This window comes from Lacerta agilis, chromosome 16, assembly GCF_009819535.1.
Source record: "Lacerta agilis isolate rLacAgi1 chromosome 16, rLacAgi1.pri, whole genome shotgun sequence".
Taxonomy (NCBI): domain Eukaryota; kingdom Metazoa; phylum Chordata; class Lepidosauria; order Squamata; family Lacertidae; genus Lacerta; species Lacerta agilis.
Window position 1 is genome coordinate 25864879 of NC_046327.1, and position 19909 is coordinate 25884787.

The 19909-nt window shown below is 46.1% G+C and overlaps 1 protein-coding gene across 1 annotated transcript; it reads right to left on the reverse strand.

The window, feature by feature from the left end:
• Nucleotides 1-1060: 1060 nt before the first annotated feature.
• On the reverse strand, nucleotides 1061-18388 carry HAO2 (hydroxyacid oxidase 2). The gene is made up of 8 exons (XM_033173716.1): nucleotides 18293-18388; nucleotides 14476-14618; nucleotides 13340-13491; nucleotides 11766-12049; nucleotides 8616-8831; nucleotides 5840-5998; nucleotides 3617-3686; nucleotides 1061-1702 (listed from the first exon to the last, which is right to left on the reverse strand). The coding sequence occupies exons 2-8, from the start codon at nucleotides 14604-14606 to the stop codon at nucleotides 1647-1649; spliced, it is 1068 nt and encodes a 355-aa protein (XP_033029607.1). The 5' UTR covers nucleotides 14607-14618; nucleotides 18293-18388; the 3' UTR covers nucleotides 1061-1646.
• Between the last annotated feature and the right edge of the window lie 1521 nt (nucleotides 18389-19909).

Genomic DNA, 19909 nt, shown 5'->3' on the forward strand with positions numbered 1-19909 from the left:
ACCCCAGGCCAGTTAAAAACAGTTAAAACAAAAAAATTGAAATAACTGCAGTCAATATTAAAAACAAAAGCAGAATACTGAAAGCAGATGTAATTCTAAAACCACGTAAGCACAGAGGCAAAGAGCATAGAAACAAAAAATAACTAAAAACTTGGAAACTGCAGAAATGTTGACATGGAATTCTGGGTAAAGTGCACTGTGGCAAATAGCCATGGCAGAAAAATTGACCTACTGATTATGACAAAGGGGAGATGTCCAGGAGAGACTCTCTCACACACCCTCCCTTGTCCAACTGCAACACAACAGCCCGGCAGTGATGCCAGTGGGTCTTACTCTCTACTATTTGCAGACTCCACCCTTCCACTTACTCTTGCAGCCCAGATGGAAGGGGACCTGACATGAACCACACAATCACTTTTAACAAGGTCAGCTCACCCTGTACTCCTTTGGTTCAGCCTATACACAAATTGCTGGGGGGAAACAGGGCTTGCTTCTAACTGCCTTAGCAAAGTCCAAGGGTGGATCTACACTCCTGGTTTATAACGTTAAAAAGGTGTTATTAAAATGTGACACCAGAGGGTGCTGCAGAGCAGTGAGCCACCGCCAATGGGAAACTGCCCTTAAACATTATAAAACATTTTATTTAATAATGTTTAAACAATCAATATAGATCCGGTCCAAGATCAATTAGCTGGCTTATTTCTCTGGCAGCCCCCCCCCCCCCAAAAAAAACACCTTTGTGAAACCTAGGAGCTTGGAGAACAAAGCACTCTGCATTTCACAAAACTTGTTTGCTTTCTTTTCTGAAGTATTTTTTTATTGGATTTTGCGATATATGCACAAATGAGAACAGCAACACCATTGAAGGTCTTTCATTCCAACATATAGACCTCAAAATAAAACCCTTAAAATAAGTATAATAAGAAAAAGAAAAAGAAAACCATACCAAAGAGATTAAGTTTGATATAATATGCAAGGTAAAAATTTCACGTACCTGGTAAGGACAAAGTAAGTACTATACAAATCAGGTTAAACTGGAAGTAGATTGGCTACCTAATATATTCTGATGGTTCAAAGGTAAGTGTGAAAAGGAAAGTTTGCCTACAAATGAATATAATAGTAAAAATTAACATATTACCTTAAGGGAAACTGCTTGCAAAATGCATACATTGGTAAGAACTTCAAACAAAGATGTGTTTATTAGGAGGAATTGACCTTAAATGCTGTTGAATTGTCATGGATGATTTATTTATTTTTTAATTGCAGATTGCTGCAGAAATGTGTAAAACTGAATTTAAGATTGGAAAAATGAGAAACAGAGAGGAGGGAAATTGCCAGATCCTTTCATCCGTTGTCACGTGACCAAACAGCCCCATCACTGCATAAACTGCATTGGCCCCTTATTTCCCTCTAGGCCCAACGGATGGTGCTAGTTGTCACTTTTGGGACCAGGGTATTTGAAGGACTGCCTCCTCCTGTACTTCCCACAAACATATAGGGGGCTGTAACGTTACCAGAGATTGATTGGGGGAGGGGGGGTGCGCGTTTCTGATATGCAGCTGATTTGTTCTTTCCGGTTGCTCTGAGCATGCTTGTCCAGGGCTGTAGTCACTTCTTGGAACTGATGAACAAGGCAGGAGGGTTCTTCACAACTTGGAATATTGAACAACGTGGCGGCCAATCTCCGAGACATTTCTACAGCCTGCATGAATTAAAAACAAGCAAACTGTTTAAAAGATGTGCTGTCGGCAAATAGAACCACAGAGTCCTCTACTCCAAAGCCGATCTAGGAAACCCCCAACTTCAGCACCTCTGGGAGCAAAGGTCTGGCCAACATGGACGCATGTATGTGCTAGAGCGACCAGCTCAGAGTTCCTTACAAGCTGAAGTTCGCATAGAGAGAAAGGAGATAACCAAGGCTTGGTGACCCATTTCCTCTCAAGGTGGGAAGTGAAGACATAGGCCACTGGTTTTCAACCAGTGTGCCATGGCACCCTGGGGCGCCTTGAATGATGGTCAGGGGTGCCACGGGCAAAACTGTGTGTCAGGGATCAAAGCATTGCTCGGGAAGAGAGGGGGGAGAGCATAGATGAAAAGGCAGAGAGAGAAGATTGGGATTCAGCCAGTCGGGGAGGAGTGCAAATATCGAGAGCAATTACCGATAATAAGTACAGATACTTCCAGCCCCAGTCCTCATCAGCAGACGTCTCCGGAAGAGGGAGAAAGCCCTCACACTGTCAGTAGCAGACAGGGGGAGGAACAAAGGGGGAGACGTAAGCGCAGACGTCATTTTAGGACGACTAGAGGCTTCCTCTGTTGGAAAAGGCGCAAAGACTCTAGTCCGGAAATCTGTTAGATAGGGAGTAGTCATGTTTCATCACTCTGTAATTCTTAATGTCTAATAAACAGCTTTTAAGCTCAAACGCGTGAGCCTGCCGTTCCTCACAGCAACATCAAAGGCAAGAGCTGCCGATGACACTGTGTCACTGAAATTCTACTCAATATTGATACAGAGTAGATTCCAATGTATAGTTAGCAGAGTAAAAACTTAAACACAGTGCAGGATTCCCCAAAAAATAGACCACAGGCAATTAATATTTCACCCAGCAGAGCTTTACTGCTACTGAAGGCAAATGATCATAATGGTCACAAATCCAATACATTCAGGATTGGCACTGTCCATAAGAAATCCAGTTGCAGCAGACTTAACTTAAACTTACAATAACTTAGTCTAAACCTTGACACTACATACAGAACACCACACCAGACAGAAAAGAGATAAAAACAGAAAGTGAAACCCAGGCTCCTTCTGGCCTCACTATTATAATCAGCATGACATTGACAGAAAGAGATAACAGAACCAGTTTAAGCCAGCTGTACTCAGCTTCTCAGAAGGAATAACCACATCATCATGAACCTGCTGCTTGCTTCTTTCACACAGAGAAGCTTCCAGAACCCGCTTGAATGAATTAGAACAGGAAAGATCTCTACACATCAGATCAATACTTTCTGCAGTAAGAAATGCAAACTGACAAACTGGCCTCTAATTTGCCGTAGTCAAAACAAAATAAAAAAATTCCTTCCAGTAGCACCTTAGAGACCAACTAAGTTTGTTATTGGTATGGGCTTTCGTGTGCATGTACACTTCTTCAGATACCTCTGAAGAAACTCTGAAACTGGCTTCTGTCCCTCTTTCCTTCCCTTCTTCCTCTGATGCCCTCTTGTCTGCCTCCCAAAGTCTTGCACAGCTGTTTGTTGCAGCAGCCCTGGCTATAAGCTCCCCAGGTGAATGGTGCCTCTAGGGCTGGCTAGGGGGTGCTGGGTGCCAGGAGCTGAGGCGACCTCGGAGTAAGGAAGCAAGCAAGCAAGCAAGCAGGCGAGGGAGCTCAGCCACCCAGTTCTCCAGCCCTTGCTGTTGGGAATGGACAGACAAGCCCCAAGCTCCTGTGGGGCAGTGTGAGATGGCACCTCTCTTTGGGGCAGAGGGGGCAGCTCAGAGACCAGGGGCAGCAGCAGTCCTGAGGACTCCGAAGGAGAGGAGAGAGGAGAGGAGGCCGAGGGAACACTCCACAAGGGAAGGTGTTTGAAAAAGGGTGAGAGAAGGGGGAGGATTTACCAGCAAGAGCCATCGACAAACGAAGTTCCTCTTTTAAAATCTCCAAAACTTTCCGAAGTCCTTCTTCGCCCTGTTCCAAGAAACGGTGGTATCGTAAATTATGGATCCAGCATAGACTGAATATGGACAACAGTTTTTGAGAGTTGAAAAGGATCTCAGAATTATTTTCCAACTAGGTTGTACGTACACTGTACTTTTGTCTCACTGTTGTTTCTGTTCAAATGGGTTTTGCCGGCATTTGAAATGCTATGAAAGCCTATGCAGAAACTGGTAGGTAGTTGGTCTGCCATAGTCAAAACAAAATAAAAAATAAAAAAAATTCCTTCCAGTAGCACCTTAGAGACCAACTAAGTTTGTTCTTGGTATGATGATGATGATGATGATGATGATGATGGAGATGGTGATGGAATAGGACACCCCTATTTTCATCGGGAAAATGTTGCAGGGTAGGCAATGACCACACCTGGCCTTGTGGACGCCAGGATCTATACTCAATCTAGACTGGAAGCAGAATGTTGAGGACAAATATGAATGATTCTGGGCTGAGAAAAGCTTTTGCACTACAAATGTGTTGGTGTGTATGAAACCTTAGTAACAGAAATTCAAGCTAGTTTGGCAAAAGAAGGGAGGACAGTGAATTCCTAGTTTGCGAATAGTAGGGAGGTCCTGAGTAAAGACAAAATTCTGCCTATGGGCCACATATGCAAAAGATCAAATGCTCTTCGGTACACTGTGCCGGACTCAACTAACTGGTCCTGCTATCGCAAGCTCATGCAAGGACTTCCATAAGCACAATGGGGCCTCCTCTTCTCCCCCTGCACCCCCCCAAATTGCCAGGGGGGTTCAGGAGAACCTCCAGGGCATGCGGGGGGAGAGGCAGTTGTTCCAGCAGGCAAGAGGATGTGCTGGCACCGACCGAATGTTCGTAACAGGGCGACCTTGAGTTCCTCTCACTGGTTCTCATCCTTCACTGAAGGAACTGTTCGCGTTATCTTGACTTTGAGAACAGCTTGTATGTCTGTCTCGCCCTCTTGCAGCTGGCTTTCCATTACGTTTCCCCCCACAACTCCCGAAGATCAAGGAATCGGTGCAACAAAACAATATTGCCACTTCTTTTGCTGAGGAAGAAGGCTAATTGCTCTGTTTTCTTTTTTTTAAAAAAGCAACAGAGAAGAGCTATGGCGCATGAGAGACCAGGGCTGCAATGAGAACCTGCCTTCAGCCTCAGTTATTGTCTGCTGCCTCGTGCTTTGTCTTTACTGATGACTAACATGTTGCTGCCCCTTTAAAGAAAAACAAAACTGAACCTTTGTATCTCCCTGGATAACCCATGTTCTGGGTGTCTATTACCATCTGGAATGAATAAATGCAGTAGCCCTTGGGGGGGGGGATAGTCTATGAGCCTATGAGTCTAGTAAAATGATTACTGTATATTCTGGCGTATAAGACTACTTTTTAATCCAGGAAAATCTTCTCAAAAGTCGGGGGGTCGTCTTATACACTGGGTGGAGAATCTGCGGTCGAGTATATCTCAAACTCTATATTTTAACTGGAAAAGTTGGGGGTCGTCTTATACGGCCAGTCGTCTTATACACCGGAAAATATGGTAGCTATGATTATGCTTTTATATATTTATCTATACCCCCATCTTTTTTTCCTAACAGGGATTCAAGGCGGCTTACAGATAAGATAAGAACAGTTAAAAAAAAATAGAGGAAAATAATTCCATCACTACTGATGGTGATGGCTGTCCCCTCTGGTCCTTAGACTGGAGTGTAGCCTGTACACAGAGCGGGTCCTTCATTTTGCAACACAAGCGTCCTGCGTTGTTTTGCAAGTTGGTTTGGAAGCTGCTATTTGGCAAACAGATCTCCCTCGCAGATGGTAGCCCCAGCCTTAGGGGCTTTATTGTGACATGTGTAACCACCAGAATTATGAAGTGGATTGAGAAAGTGGTGTTATAGCACACGTACCTGGACTGAAGCTTATTGGATCAATCAAGATTGCACTGGCACAACGATCCACCACGCTGGAGCACAAAACATGCATGCAATAGAAAACCAAAGGCAAGATGTGATGGACCGTGTGCAAATGTCAAGGGCAATGCAGAAAGTCCCGTTTCGGTCACTTGCTTGAAAGGGACCGCTGTTCATTTGCAATTTCTTGCTTTATCTTATAAGCCCTAAACGGTTGCTCAGGCATACAAACTGTATATTTATTCACCTTATAGGCCAGACCCCATATAGCAGGCCTTCCGACGAAGACGCATTTTGCCCCGAGTGCCAGAGCTTTCAATACATCACTTCCTGTCCGTATCCCTCCATCCAAATAAACGTCAGTTTTGTTTTGGACTGTGGCTACAATTTCAACAAGGGCATCAATCTGCAAAGAAGCAAACGCGAAACACATAGATGGGAAATGAGGCATAAATGTTCGAGACTTGCCCTTTGCTATCTCACAAATATCCTTGGAACATGGATCTCTCTTGGAACGCCTATCTGCCACCATCACACCAATGCACTGCTACACATTAATGAAGGCTCTACTCCACCTAGTGTCTGCTGTTTCTATTTATTTTATTGATAGTCTGTCCACTAGCTGTCAACTCTCCAGCGGCATCGTGGGGGGGGGGGGCGGGAGGTGACCTGCCCCGGGTTTCAGGGGAGGGGGTTGCCACTTGGGCCGGTGCTGTCCTGCCCCGCCAGCAGGCCCCGAGCTATGGGGCTGCCGCACGCAATCAGTGGCTCGCGGGGTGCCCTGCTCCTGCTGCTTTTCGCGTGGCGGCTCGCAAGGTCACCATGGAAGCAGCAGGGGTGTGGCAGCCCCACGAGCCACCACTCGCCGTGGGAGCAGCCACGCTGGCCCGGATGGACTGACTGCGCATGTCTGGATTTCCGGACATGCGCAGTCAGTCCATCTGGGCCGGCGCTGCTCCTGGGGCGACCGAGCGAGCCGCCAACCAAGCAGCAGCTCATAGGCCTGCCGCGTCCATGCTGCTTTACGGACGGGGCAGCCCCACAAGCTGCTGCTCATTCAGCAGCTCGCTCGGTTGCCCCAGGAGCAGCGCTGGCCCGATGAACTGAATGTGCATGTCTGGATTTCCGGGCATGCGCAGCCAGTCCTGACGTGCGTTGTGCCTCCGCGCAGCTGCCCCGGGTGGCGGCGAGGCTTCCTACGCCTCTGCAACCCTCCCTGCTGTTCCCCACTGCGATAGACATAGCTGTCAACCCTCCCTGCTGTTTCCCAATGCTATAATAAGGGAATTTCCCACAAAAAAGGGAAAAGTTGACAGCTTATTTAAAAGCCAAGAGTATTCTGTTTGGGGGCTGGTCCACATCAGTGTGTACTGTGTGTTTGCAGCTGTTTGTGTTGTCATTTAATCTGTGCAATCCACACAACGTTACCCTCAAACAGCACCAATACTTCCCCCTGCAAAATTCAAGTATATGTGATATGAGGATAATCCAAACGTCAGGGGAAATTGGGTTCCAAAATGCTCCACTCAGTGTCACAGATTATTATTATTTGTCAGTGTTTCTGGATGGGTGCATCAGCCATCAGTTTCTGCTACTCCCTTTTCTATGGCCATACACCTTTCCACACCTGTTGCATCCAAAGGTTGCTTAGCCCTGGAAAGATATAGGCTGCCTCTCTCTGCTGTGTTCAAAATGGGGAAGGAGCGTCTCCACCCCTGAAGGAGCGTCTCCACCCCCATCATTCAGCCCGGACACTGAGATCCAGCGCCGAGGGCCTTCTGGCGGTTCCCTCACTGCGAGAAGCAAAACTACAGGGAACCAGGCAGAGGGCCTTCTCGGTAGTGGCGCCCGCCCTGTGGAACGCCCTCCCGTCAGAAGTCAAGGGAATAAACAACTACCTGACATTCAGAAAACACCTAAAGGCAGCCCTGTTTAGGGAAGTTTTTAATTTGTGACTCTGTATTGTATTTTGATATTTGTTGGAGGCCGCCCAGAGTGGCTGGGGAGACCCGGCCAGATGGGCGGGGTATAAATAATAAATTATTATTATTATTATTATTATTATTATTATTATTATTATTATTATTATATAATGCATGCACTCCTTTATGCAGCCTTTGGGCAAGAAACCTCAGAACTCAGAATGGTCAGAAGTTGGAAGACATCTTCCCCTGTTGAATATGCTGTTGATGGCAAGGAAAAAATAGGTATATAAAACAGTGAATTCCCTGGCTGCCAGGATTCTGGTTTGGTTTAAAATCACAAAATATGCAGCAAAGCAAAGTGTGGAAATACAGGCTGTCAGATCTTTAAAATGTGCCCTTCCAAGTTCCTTCCAAAGTCCCTCTCTTCTCCTAGCACACAAAAAGACCATATGTTTGGTAAGTTTAAAAACGGTTTACTTACAAACTCTCCAAAGGTCATGTCCATGTGCATCAGCTAGAAAAGCTGCACAGGCAGCAAACTGTGGATTAGTCACAAAGTGGTAAAAGCTCCTAAATAATTGGTGTAAATGCTCAAGAGAGGCTTGTTAGAGCCATGTGGGCTGAACTTGGAGCAACCAGCTCACACCTCCTCACACACCAAGCTTCTCAGGTACTTCTGAGGTACAACAATACCCTCATCCCAATATAAGGGGGCATGACCTAGCTAAGCCTGGCAGGACAGTTTACTCTATGGCATTAACCCCTTCATGCACTCATTAGACTTAAGCATGTTGGTTATATGAGGCTGGTTATCCCACATACGCAACATTCTTCTGTGCACTCTGTGGGCCTTGAACCTGCTCTAATAAAGGAGCTTGTTTTCCACCTTCATACTGCACAGACACAAATGATTCTGTTCAACTTGTTCCCCTGCCCTGAATTTCTCCTCCCAGCTGTTTCTGCATTCATTTTATCTTTTGACTGATTAAATTGATATCCTGCTCCTTTGCATTGGCGCACACAGCCAAGTAAACCACAGCTGCAGACACGAACAGTTTTGCACATGTTAAGTGTGATAGATAATGACCTGTCCCTTACACTTGCAGGTGCCCCATCCAGCTGTCTTCCTCCATGGTTGGACACAATAATCCCTTGAACTCCATGGCTCATGGCCAGCTCTGCATCTTCCTTTGTCAGAATTCCCTTGATGATGAGAGGTAGGCCTGTCACACTCCGTAGCCAGGAGATATCGTTCCAAGTGACAGAGGGGTCTATGCTGCCAGGAGGCACCCCATACTCTGAACAGTCTTCACCCTGAAGGAGAGGAGCAAAAGGGAGCGTCACTGTTGCTTACACAGTTGGGGCAACTCTTAAAACAGATCCCTGTCCTGCTAGGCTTTGTTATAAACATTTTGAGGTTTTGTTACAATCAAGCACTATGTAAAGGCTGTGAAACAAATATATACCATATTGGCCCAAATATAAGCTGTACTCCCCCCCCAAAAAAAAATTCTGACCATGTAAAGTTAAAATGTGGCTTATATTCATGACCTTACGGTATGCAGCCAAGGGCAAGGCAAAGCAGCGCTCGCCCCGTGCATAGTTCCCTGTCCTCTCCTCCAAGGCTGAGAAGGAAGAGAGCGAGGAAGGGGAAAGGCCGATGGCAACACAGCGTCCCTGTCCCCCCCCCCCCCGAGTATGCAGCCAGGAGCAGCGAGGAAGAGAGCGGCTTAAATTTGGGTATCTTTTCTCTCCCCCCCCCTCCAATTTTAAAGCTGCAGCTTATATTCAGGTATGACTTATATTCAGGCCAATATGGTATTATATTGAACAAATATGGAGCTTTTTGCTGTACGGCCTCTTATTACCCCTCTGGTAGTGAGGTCAGGCTTGGCTATACAGTCGTACCTTGGAAGTCAAATGGAATCCATTACGGAAGTCCGTTCGACTTCCAAAATGTTCAGAAACCAAAGCGCAGCTTCTGATCAGCTGCAGGAAGCTCCTGCAGCCAGTCGGAAGCCCCGTCAGAAGCCGCGCCGGACGTTTGGGTTCCAAAGAACATTTGCAAAACAGAACTCTCACTTCTGGGTTTTGCGGCGTTCGGGAGCCAAAACGTTTGACTCCCAAGGCGTTCTGCTTCCAAGGTACGACTGTATTCTATATTCTTTCCTTTGGCTGAATTTCTCGTTGGGCATCTGTTTTGCATGCAGAAGGCGCCAGGTTCAATCCCTCACATCTCCTGGTAGGGCCCCATCTGAAGCCCCAAAGAGCAGCTGCCAGTCAGTGTAGACAGTACTGAGCAAGATGGACTGACTTGGTATACAGCAGCTTCCATTGTTGCCTTCATCCTGGGGTGGAGATTGGACAGACGGGTGGGCGAAGGATAGCAGAGATTGGGGTGGGTGGATGGGATGGTGCAAGGGATAGGCAGTGTCCTGCTTTGCCCTCCCGAAATGTGGGAGGGTATGTTATAAGGAACCTGCTCTGTTTGCTTTACAGGAGCAGGAGAGACTGCTATCCAAGACTGAGAGCCCCTGAAAGCTGTTGTCCAGGGGTAGGCAACCTAAGGCCTGTGGGCCAGATGCAGCCCAATCGCCTTCTCAATCCGGCCCGTGGACGGTCCGGGAATCAGCGTGTTTTTACAAGAGTAGAATGTGTCCTTTTATTTAAAATGCATCTCTGGCTTATTTGTGGGGCTTGCCTGGTGTTTTTAATGAGTAGAATGTGTGCTTTTATTTAAGATGCATCTCTGGCTTATTTGTGGGGCATAGGAATTCGTTCATTCCCCCCCTCCAAAAAAAAATATAGTCCGGCCCACCACAAGGTCTGAGGGACACTGGACTGACCCACGGCTGAAAAAGGTTGCTGACCCCTGCTGTAGACTGCAAAGGCCTCAGAGGTGTGAGCATCCATCCCAGTGGGAGTGACAGAAATTTGAGCTAGGATGGAAGCAACGACCCCCTTCCCTCCAGGTTAGAAAATATTTGATTGTTGATTAAGATTGTGCTGGTCGTTGACCGTAATAAATTTTTGATTTGATTTGATTTGATTGTTTTTCTTTCCTTTGTCTGCCTCCAGTGACAGTAAGAGTCCAGCAACTCTAAGGCCTCATGGAGCCAAGAAGGCTTCTATTTGTTTTGGGTTGCATAACCCTTGCCTTGAGCGGATGAGACCAATAGTGGGTCCAATAGTCCAAAAGGCAATTTCTGCATGTGGTGTAGAGGGGCAGATGGGGCTTGTCAACTTTAGAAAGGTAGCCCATCTCGGAGAAGGAAAACTCTGATGCTCAACCTCTGCTGCCTTGCAGGATACCGTATATACCCGAGTATAAGCCGACCCGAATATAAACCGAGGCACCTAATTTTCCTACAAAAACCTGGGAAAGCTTATTGACTCGAGTATAAGCCGGTTCACCTTTGCCACTGTGGAGGAGGAGGAGGAACGAGCAGCCCGAAAGCAGCCCTTTGGGCTGCTCCTTCCTCTTCCTCCTTTGCCAAGTTCGCATTTATGCGAGCAGTTCAGGAATGGAACAAGCTGCCTGGGGAGAGTAAAGAACTGCTGTTCTTGTACGCTTCTTAAGGAATGGTTAACTGGGGAGAGCGGGTGGCGGCACGAGCGGAGAGAAAGGGCTTCTTTCTCGCTGCCCCCACCGCCCGCCTCACTCAAGTATAAGCCAAGGGCAGCTTTTTCAGCACAAAAAATGTGCTGAGAAACTAGGCTTATACTCAAGTATATAAGTATCTTTGGAAGAAGAAAAGGCTCAGGAGCAAGCCCTACACATATCTGGAGTGGAGTCCCTAAGGCGGTTGGATGGTGCCTTGTATGCCTCCTTACCGCAGCTCCTGCAGCCCAGCTGGTGCCAAAAATATTGCTCTGCTTTCCTTTGGACCACGTCTGTGAGGCTGAGAGGCGTGGTCTTGTCATCTGGGTAGCCCAGGACCTCCATACTTGTGTTCTGGTGAGGTCACTTTGGTTCTGCTAATGCAGCGGTTCTACTTCACCCCCGGAGGCACACTCCATTGTCTCTCGAGCCAGACAGAGGCCAACAAAACTTTGTTCTTCCCCTTTTACCACCCTTTTGTGCCGTCCCAAACACACCCGGCCACCCTGCTGCCTTGTCCCAATGTCCAGCCTGGCACTGCCCCACACCTTGCTGGCTGTCTCTCCACAATGGTGTGGATGTCCTGAGTCACTCTACCCATTCCCTAGAAAGCTTTTGTATGGGATTCCGCTAAATGCTTTACAAACCTCGAAGGCTCCTTCATAGTTCTTCGGCTTAACGGCAGACAAGAACCGGAAGTTGTTGCGGATGTCGTCGCGCCTCTTGCCCGTGCAGGGCACGTCCACTGTGAGCACCAGGGCCTGGAAACCGGCTGCTTCTGCCCTTCGCACCAGTTGCTCCGAGATGGTTCTGTCCCGGTGGATGTAGAGCTGGAACCACTGAAGAGCAGCAGGCGCAGCAGCAGCAATCTCATCCACGGAGCAAGAGGAGTAGGAGCTGGCAATGTAGCATGTATTCATAGCTTCTGCCGCTTCGGAAAAATATGGGGGTGGGGGAAGGAAAATCTGAGCCTCATACGCTGGGTTTGGCTGCTTTGGCTCAGAGAATTATTGAACTGTTGAGTTGGAAGGGAGTGCAAGGGTCTTCTAATCCAATTCCCTGCTATGCAGGAATCTCAGTGGGTCAGTTCACTAATTCCTGTTATTTGTTTATTTTATTTTCTTACAGAGCACGAATGGTGGAATGGTACCATTGACAGAGAAAAGAGGGATTTTTTTTTTAAAAGGTTATTTATGTATGCCACTACTGTGGCCCGTGTTTTGTTAGCCCAAAAATGGAAAACGAGCGAGATTCCAACTAAAGAAGAATGGCAACTTAAGTTGACAGAATATGCACAACTCGCAGACTTAACATATAGGACAAGAAGAATATATGTTTAAAGAAGATGGGAAAACGTTTATTGAATATATATGGGAAATAATTGTGTACAGCTGAAAACACTGGCAGCATTAAGGTAAATTCAACAGCGTAAACAAGTTTTGATGGATACAATAACGGAATAATGAATGGTGTTGTTTTTGTAAAATATGCACTGATTTATGAGATGTAAAATGAACCATGGAAAGAGAAGGGAAGTCATTGATATCTTAAGGATGTAGAATGAGTATTTTAAACTGTAGAACAGAAAATTTAATAAAAATTATATATTAAAAAAGAAAGAAAGAAAAGAGGGAAATACATGTTCTCAGACATGTGGAAATATTAGCAGACAAGCTTCTCCATCTTTTGTAATATGGCGCCCTGTGCAAGGCTAAAATTTGGCTCCCCAAAATCGACCTTCTCCGTTATGGATCTTCTCAATTTTGTGCCCCCTTGGCTTGGTGCCCTGTGCAGGGGAACCCCCTCCCCAAATCTGGCGCTGTGGGTGCGATCTTTATATTGCTGAAGAGGGCTACAGTCTTCCCTACAAGACTGAGCTGTACACATTACCGAGCAATTTCCCTGTTGTGCTCTCATGGGGTCCTCTCCAAAGCGGTATTTCAGGCTTGCCTTTTTGTAGAGCGTTCTAAAAGCCTTAATACGATCCGATAAACTTGAAAGGCACTTGATTCTAAGGAAAGGCAGCCAGCTTGAGGGGAAGGGGAAACCAGGGTTGTATTCAGAGGCAAGTCCGTGTGTGGCACAGCTGCCGCTTGGATCAGGACTGTGCTGTGTGGATGACATGAAAAACATGCACGCACGGGATGATGCGCTAAATCCACTTTCAGCTGCCCTGTGTGCCCAACCTTTGTTTCTCAGCAAGAAGGAGATTCCGGCATACCTCTAGCTGTGCTCAGCTCTCCATCTGGCCAAACCAACCTATGGAAGCCGGTGGGAGCGATTCCCACAGGGAAGCTGATTTCAGTGCCAAGGATTGTGGTCCTTGTATCCACTGCAGACATGTCACGCAGAACACGTGGGCGAAAACGAATCCTGAAGGAAGAATTAGATGTGGGATGTAATCCACTGGGAGCAGTCAAGTACAACATTCCTTGTTTTGCTAGAGTGGACATGCAAGGGAATGTTTGGTCCAACCAGTCAAAACTTCCTGTTCCTCCTGGCCTGAAGCATCCTTCCTTGCATGTGACTAGTGGGTGGGCGTGACCTTTCCAGACTTGGTAAAAGAACAAGGCATGCTGCTACTCTCTCTATTTTCCATCTTCCTTTCGTCCTGTCAACTTCCTGGAATGAACTGCTGGCTGCCATGGGCGTACCCGGGGGGGGGCAGGGGGGGCAGATGCCCCCCCTAGAAGCAAGCTACCCCCCCAGAAGCAAAAATGATCGGCGTCTGTGTGTGTGTGTGTGTGTGTGTGTGTGTGTGTGTGTGTGTTTAGGGACAATTCCTGGAGACTCTGACTGAGGAGTCTCACTACTTGCACGTTGCAATCTTGATACCAATTGTGTGTGGGGGGGGCATCTGTAACAAATACTACAGAGATTGCTAATTATATTGTTACTGTCACATGGAATTAGGTGCTTTGTTGAATGGTGAAAAAGCTATACTGGGGTGGGGGCGGGGGGTGAATCTAATCCTAGCGATCAAACAAGAGTTATTGAGAGTTCAACCTTTTTGGAACTTCTCTCATGAGGACATAAAGGGCACAAGCAACTGGTTCCATTCCATTGCACTGTGAAAAGCCTGCTCCCTAAAATATCACTGGTTTGCTCATTTCCATGCATATAGCATATGTTCAACACAAAAAACAGTGACAATTTGTTGTTGACAAAGGACAGCTGGACATATAAAGGGCCCCATCACCTTCAGTAGCTTAGGGCCTCATCAAACCTAAATCCGGCCCTGCTTGCCCCACCAATGGCTGGCATAAGATTTCAACCCAGTCCACGCTGCCTCACGTGAGCGACCATCTTAACACGAGTGCTAACCTTCCACTCAGCAAAGGTGAGCCTTTATCATACCTTTTGAATGCCTTGAGGTTTTCTTCCAGGGTACTGCATTCATCAGCGCCAGCTGCAACGAAATCCCAGGCATCTTTGGGGAGATGCTTCTTAGCATATGCCTCAAAGTCTGACAAACAGACCAGGGCCATCTTAAATCAAAGCTGCAGTGGAGAGAAGATAAATATGACAAGCGCAGGCTACAAAAGAGAGTCCTGAAGTTGGCTTGATGGGGAAATGTTCTTACAGACATGCACAGTCTCACCGTCCCCCACCTCTTCTCAGCTGATCTGTGCAAATTAGCTGGAAGATACAGGATAATTCTGCTTATCAAACATTCAGTCTGCTGACGAGGAAACAGGCAAACTGTATCCCTGCCAGGACACTGGTCTTCACCTATTCTAAGCAAAATGTCTATTTTTTATTTTTATTATTTTTTTGCTGCTACCAAAACTGATGAGACCATTCTCTTCATTCCCCTCTGTTCTTATTTATGTTTCATTAAAAGGTAAAGGGACCCCTGACCATCAGGTCCAGTCGTGTCCGACTCTGGGGTTGCGGCGCTCATCTCGCTCTATAGGCTGAGGGAGCTGGCGTTTGTCTGCAGACAGCTTCTGGGTCATGTGGCCATCATGACAAAGCTGCTTCTGGCGAGCCAGAGCAGTGCACAGAAACGCCGTTTACCTTCCCGCCAGAGCGGTCCCTATTTGTCTACTTGCACTTTGACGTGCTTTTGAACTGTTAGGTGGACAGGAGCAGGGACCGAACAACGGGAGCTCACCCCGTTGCGGGGATTTGAACTGCCGACCTTCTGATCAGCAAGCCCTAGGCTCAGTGGTTTAACCCACAGTGCCACCTGGGTCCCTTATGTTTCATTAATAAGAATCAAATGGACCTCCTGAATCAATGATGGCCTTTAAGTTCACATTACCAAGGAAGTCTAGATTTCTTCAGCTGGAATGCAACAATCTTGCAGCTGCTTAAATGGTGATCATGTTCCCTATCTCCTCTGCAATTCTGTACCCAGTCACCTGAAAGTATGCCCTGTTAATCTCTGTGGAGCTTGCCTCTGAGTAAATGTAGTATAACATTAATTGATTGTAAGCTTGAATATCTCAAATAGTTTTCTGTAGCAGCTACCCTAGTTGCTTGGGATTATTTTTATTATTATCATTCCTCCCATCAGATGTCAAACAGCTAAACAAATATATGACTTTTGGAAGACATATGAAGGCAACTCTTCATAGAGAAGTTTTTAATGTTTTATGTTTTTATATTTTGCTGGATTATTATTATTATTATTATTATTATTATTATTATTATTATTATTATTACAGTCAAACCTCTTATTATATCCGCCTCCGCTTGTGTCCATTTCGCCCAATGTCTGAGCAAACCCGGAAGTAACCGGCAGGTTTGCCACCGTTCGTGCATGTGTAGAAGCGGGCAATCGCCGCCCACGCCTGCACACAATGCCACCTCTCCCAGCGACCTGTTGCGACATCCGGACGGACCTCCAGAACAGATTATGGTCGCAGGAAGAGGTTCCACTGTATTATTATTATTATTATTATTATTATTATTATTATTATTATTATTCCATTCATTGCCCTGATATAAATAATGTTCTCTCTTCTACACCTCCTGAATCTACTTTGCCAAGGAGAAGGCACACTGCATGGGCCCATAGCTGTCAAGTTTCAGATTTGAAAATAAGGGATCAGCAGCCTCACCTATCCCGGGGACAGTCACATGGCAGTGGTGGGCGGAGCCAGAAGAAAAAGTGGGCGGCACTGGTGTGAACGCGCGCAGTAGGCTTACTATATTTTGGAAACGCTGCCCGTGGGCTACAACGCCTGTAAGCGCGGGAAATGGCTCCCGCTTGCTTTGAGGCTGCAAGGAGGCAAGGTCTTCCCAGTCCCTGGCCAGCAGGGGGAGGGTGAGGAGCTGCTTCCTTTGAAAAAACGGGAAATTAAAGGGATATAAAAAATAAGGGATAGCAGCGGGAAACTGCTTGAAATAAGGGAGATTCCCGGGGAAAACGGGATACTTGACAGCACTGCATGGGCCCCCCTGCAACCTGGCAGCACCTCTGGGCAGAAAGCACATATTCCACTGGAAACCTGAGAACCTACTAGAAACAGAATATTTACAGAAGCACAAAATGGAACATATACCCAAGAAATGCACATTGTAATAAGCAATTTTACTTTCTTGGGTTCCATGACCGATGCAGATGGTGACAGCAGTGACGAAATTAAAAGACGCCTGCTTCTTGGGAGGAAAGCAATGACAAACCTAGACAGCATCTTAAAAAGCAGAGACATCACCTTGCCGACAAAGGTCCATATAGTTAAAGCTATGGTTTTCCCATTAGTAATGTATGGAAGTGAGAGCTGGACCATAAAGAAGACTGATCACCGAAGAATTGATGCTTTTGAATTATGGTGCTGGAGGAGACTCTTGAGAGTCCCATGGACTGCAAGAAGATCAAACCTATCCATTCTTAAGGAAATCAGCCCTGAGTGCTCACTGGAAGGACAGATCCTGAAGCTGAGGCTCCAACACTTTGGCCACCTCATGAGAAGAGAAGACTCCTTGGAAAAGACCCTGGTGTTGGCAAAATTGAGGGCACAAGGAGAAGAAGAAGAAGAGGAGGAGGAGGAGGAGGAGGAGGAGGAGGAGGAGGAGGAGGAGGAGGAGTTTGGATTTGATATCCCGCTTTATCACTACCCGAAGGAGTCTCAAAGCGGCTAACATTCTCCTTTCCCTTCCTCCCCTTTGAGGTCAGTGGGGCTGAGAGACTTCAAAGAAGTGTGACTACCCCAAGGTCACCCAGCAGTCTGTATGTGGAGGAGTGGAGACATGAACCCGGTTCACCAGATTACAAGACTACCACTCTTAACCACTACACCACACTGGGGACGATAGAGGACGAGATGGTTGGACAATGTTCTCGAAGCTACCAACATGAGTCTGACTAAACTGCGGGAGGCAGTGGAAGACAGGAGTGCCTGGCGTGCTCTGGTCCATGGGGTCACGAAGAGTCGGACACGACTAAACGACTAAACAACAACAACAATAAGCAAAAACAGATTTTCAGAGCTTTCTGAGGATTCTTAAGGAGTGAGCCTTTCTTTGAAAAGTCTTACCCAAATTATATCTCAGCTTATCCCAAAGATAGAAAGCAGAAGCCCATAAGATTTCTGAGGCTAAGGAGTCAAAAGCTGCCTAAAATGTTCTTTGAGCAGGACATGGCTTATATTTATTACCTTTGCTTGTCATACCTAACTTAAAAGGGTCTCTGATAAGAACTTTCTAACCATGGGCTAATAAGTCGTGTAAACAAGGGAAAGGGGAGGTATAAACACTGGGCCACACATCTACGTTCACCACATTCTTATTATTTATTATTACTTGATTAATTGTATTTATATCCTGCCTTTCTACTTTCCAATGTAGTGCTCAGGATGACTTCAGGATGCAATAAAACAATCAACAATGAAACAATGAAACAGCAGCAGAGCAGGTAATTAGAACAGAGTCCGCTTAGAATACCAAAATTAAAACCCACCTGAACAAAACGGTCTTTCTCTAATAAAACACTGAAATAATTTAAAATACAACCTTGGAACAAATCACATATGGTGGCAACAGTAAGGGAATAATTTGCATGTGTGAATGAGTCACATTGCACATCAATTCACACCCGAAATGTAGTGGTGTCTCCTTCCGCTGCAAATCAAATAATTATCGGGAGAAAGCAAGTGCTGAATCCAGCCACAGATTTTATCCACCTCCCACTGCCCACAAACAACCTCAGAAAAAAAGTACTTGCCTTTAGTGTGAGTAACTCCAGCTAGACCATTGCTTCAGTGCGGATTTTCAACTGAATGTTGTGCTATCCCTTTGTGAACAGAGGCACTCCTTGATTTGTGTTTGGCTGAGGGGAGATGGGGGACGTTTCAAAATTTAATACATCACCGCAAAGGATTAAAGCTTAACTTTCTAGTAAACTTTGGACTGTTTGTGCTGTTATGAAAACTTCCCGCGGGGGCAAGTTGAGAGACTGACCCCCAAGACGGACGAAGCTTCCGTGCCCTCTGGCTCCTAGAGTCCAGGGGCACAATGTAATATGCAGTTGTTCCCAGCTTGAAAACAACATACACAAGCCATTTGGCTAAGATCTACTTTATTGTAGAATTAGAGCAGAATGTCTCTGCGTAGCAGCTCATAATTCAGAGCTGTGTCTTAATGCGTCTTGCATCTCCTGATGCAAAACAGAAAGGAGAAAATACAATAGTAAAATACAATGACATCACATGTGTGGGAGCTGGTATGCCCAGTGTGTTTCTCACAGAGAGGAAACATGACTCTTGAGTCTTGTGACCTTGCTGCAGCGTTCGCAGCTCGTCATGTCATAATATCACAACATCCTCCCCCGATATTAGACAATGTGAGAGCGGCGAAAGTTAAGGCATTATTAACAGAAGTAAACAAACAGTTATCATATACACAGTATGAATCTGAAGTCTTTGTTCCACCCTTGGAACTCTCTGAGACTGGTTCTACCAGTTGAAGCCTTTGATAACCAACTCTCCAGGGGACCAGAGCACTTGCTCTGTGTGTGTTGGCAGAAACAGTGTTGAACTTTGCAACCTGTTGCTGTGGCTTTCTCACATCTGTGAGATGAGCCTGAGTGTCTCTGTTTTGAGCGCAAACTACAGCTACATTTGCAACAGCTGAGATTGCAAACTCTTTGGAGTAGCGTTTGGGCGCCTGACCCTTTGTTACTCTCTCAGATCTACGCACAAGATGTAGATCTTCTTTGCTGAGTTTCTCCTGAACAGGACTTTTTGGAGAAACTTTACCAATTGTAAACAGTGGCTCTAAAGATTCTAGCACATCATCATCTGTAGATGGCCTGGTCATAGCATGAGTTCTCTCAATGACAGTTTCACCTGTGTCGGAACTAGCCGTGGTTGAGCTTGCACTGCTACTGCTGGTGTCAGAATCCTCATATGTATTGACATCAATGGGAAAGCTTTGGAGAATCTTTGTCTCCGGCTTTACAGTAGGTTCTACCTCCTGAGTAAGAATTACTGTGTTTGAGGAAGGCAATAGAATTCTGTATTGACCTTTCTCATAGCCCATAAAAATGCCTTGGATGGTTGCACCTTCAAGTGATTCCACCCACATCTGAGAACCAAAAACCTTGAGATGCTTAACAGAAGGCTTTCTGTTAAACAGTATCTCATAAGGTGAGCATTCCATTCCTTTGGAACACTCCTGACCCAAGCATATGTGAAGGCAGATAGGCTTTCAGCCCAATTCTGGTCAGACAGCTTTGCACTTAGCAATTGCGCCTGCATACCCTCACGTAGTATTGTGTTAATTTTAACACACAAATCTTTGTTCCATGATGATTGGCTGACAGCAACTTTGTGCCGAATGC

Coding starts and splice junctions, on each gene's coding strand:
- HAO2 (XM_033173716.1), bottom strand. CDS start 14,606: ATGGCCCTGGTCTGTTTGTCAGACTTTGAGGCATATGCTAAGAAGCAT. Junction 12,050..13,339: donor AGAGCTGAGCACAGCTAGAG/GTATGCCGGAAT, acceptor ATTTTTCCGAAG/CGGCAGAAGCTATGAATACA. Junction 1,703..3,616: donor TTTGTCGATGGCTCTTGCTG/GTAAATCCTCCC, acceptor TAATTCATGCAG/GCTGTAGAAATGTCTCGGAG.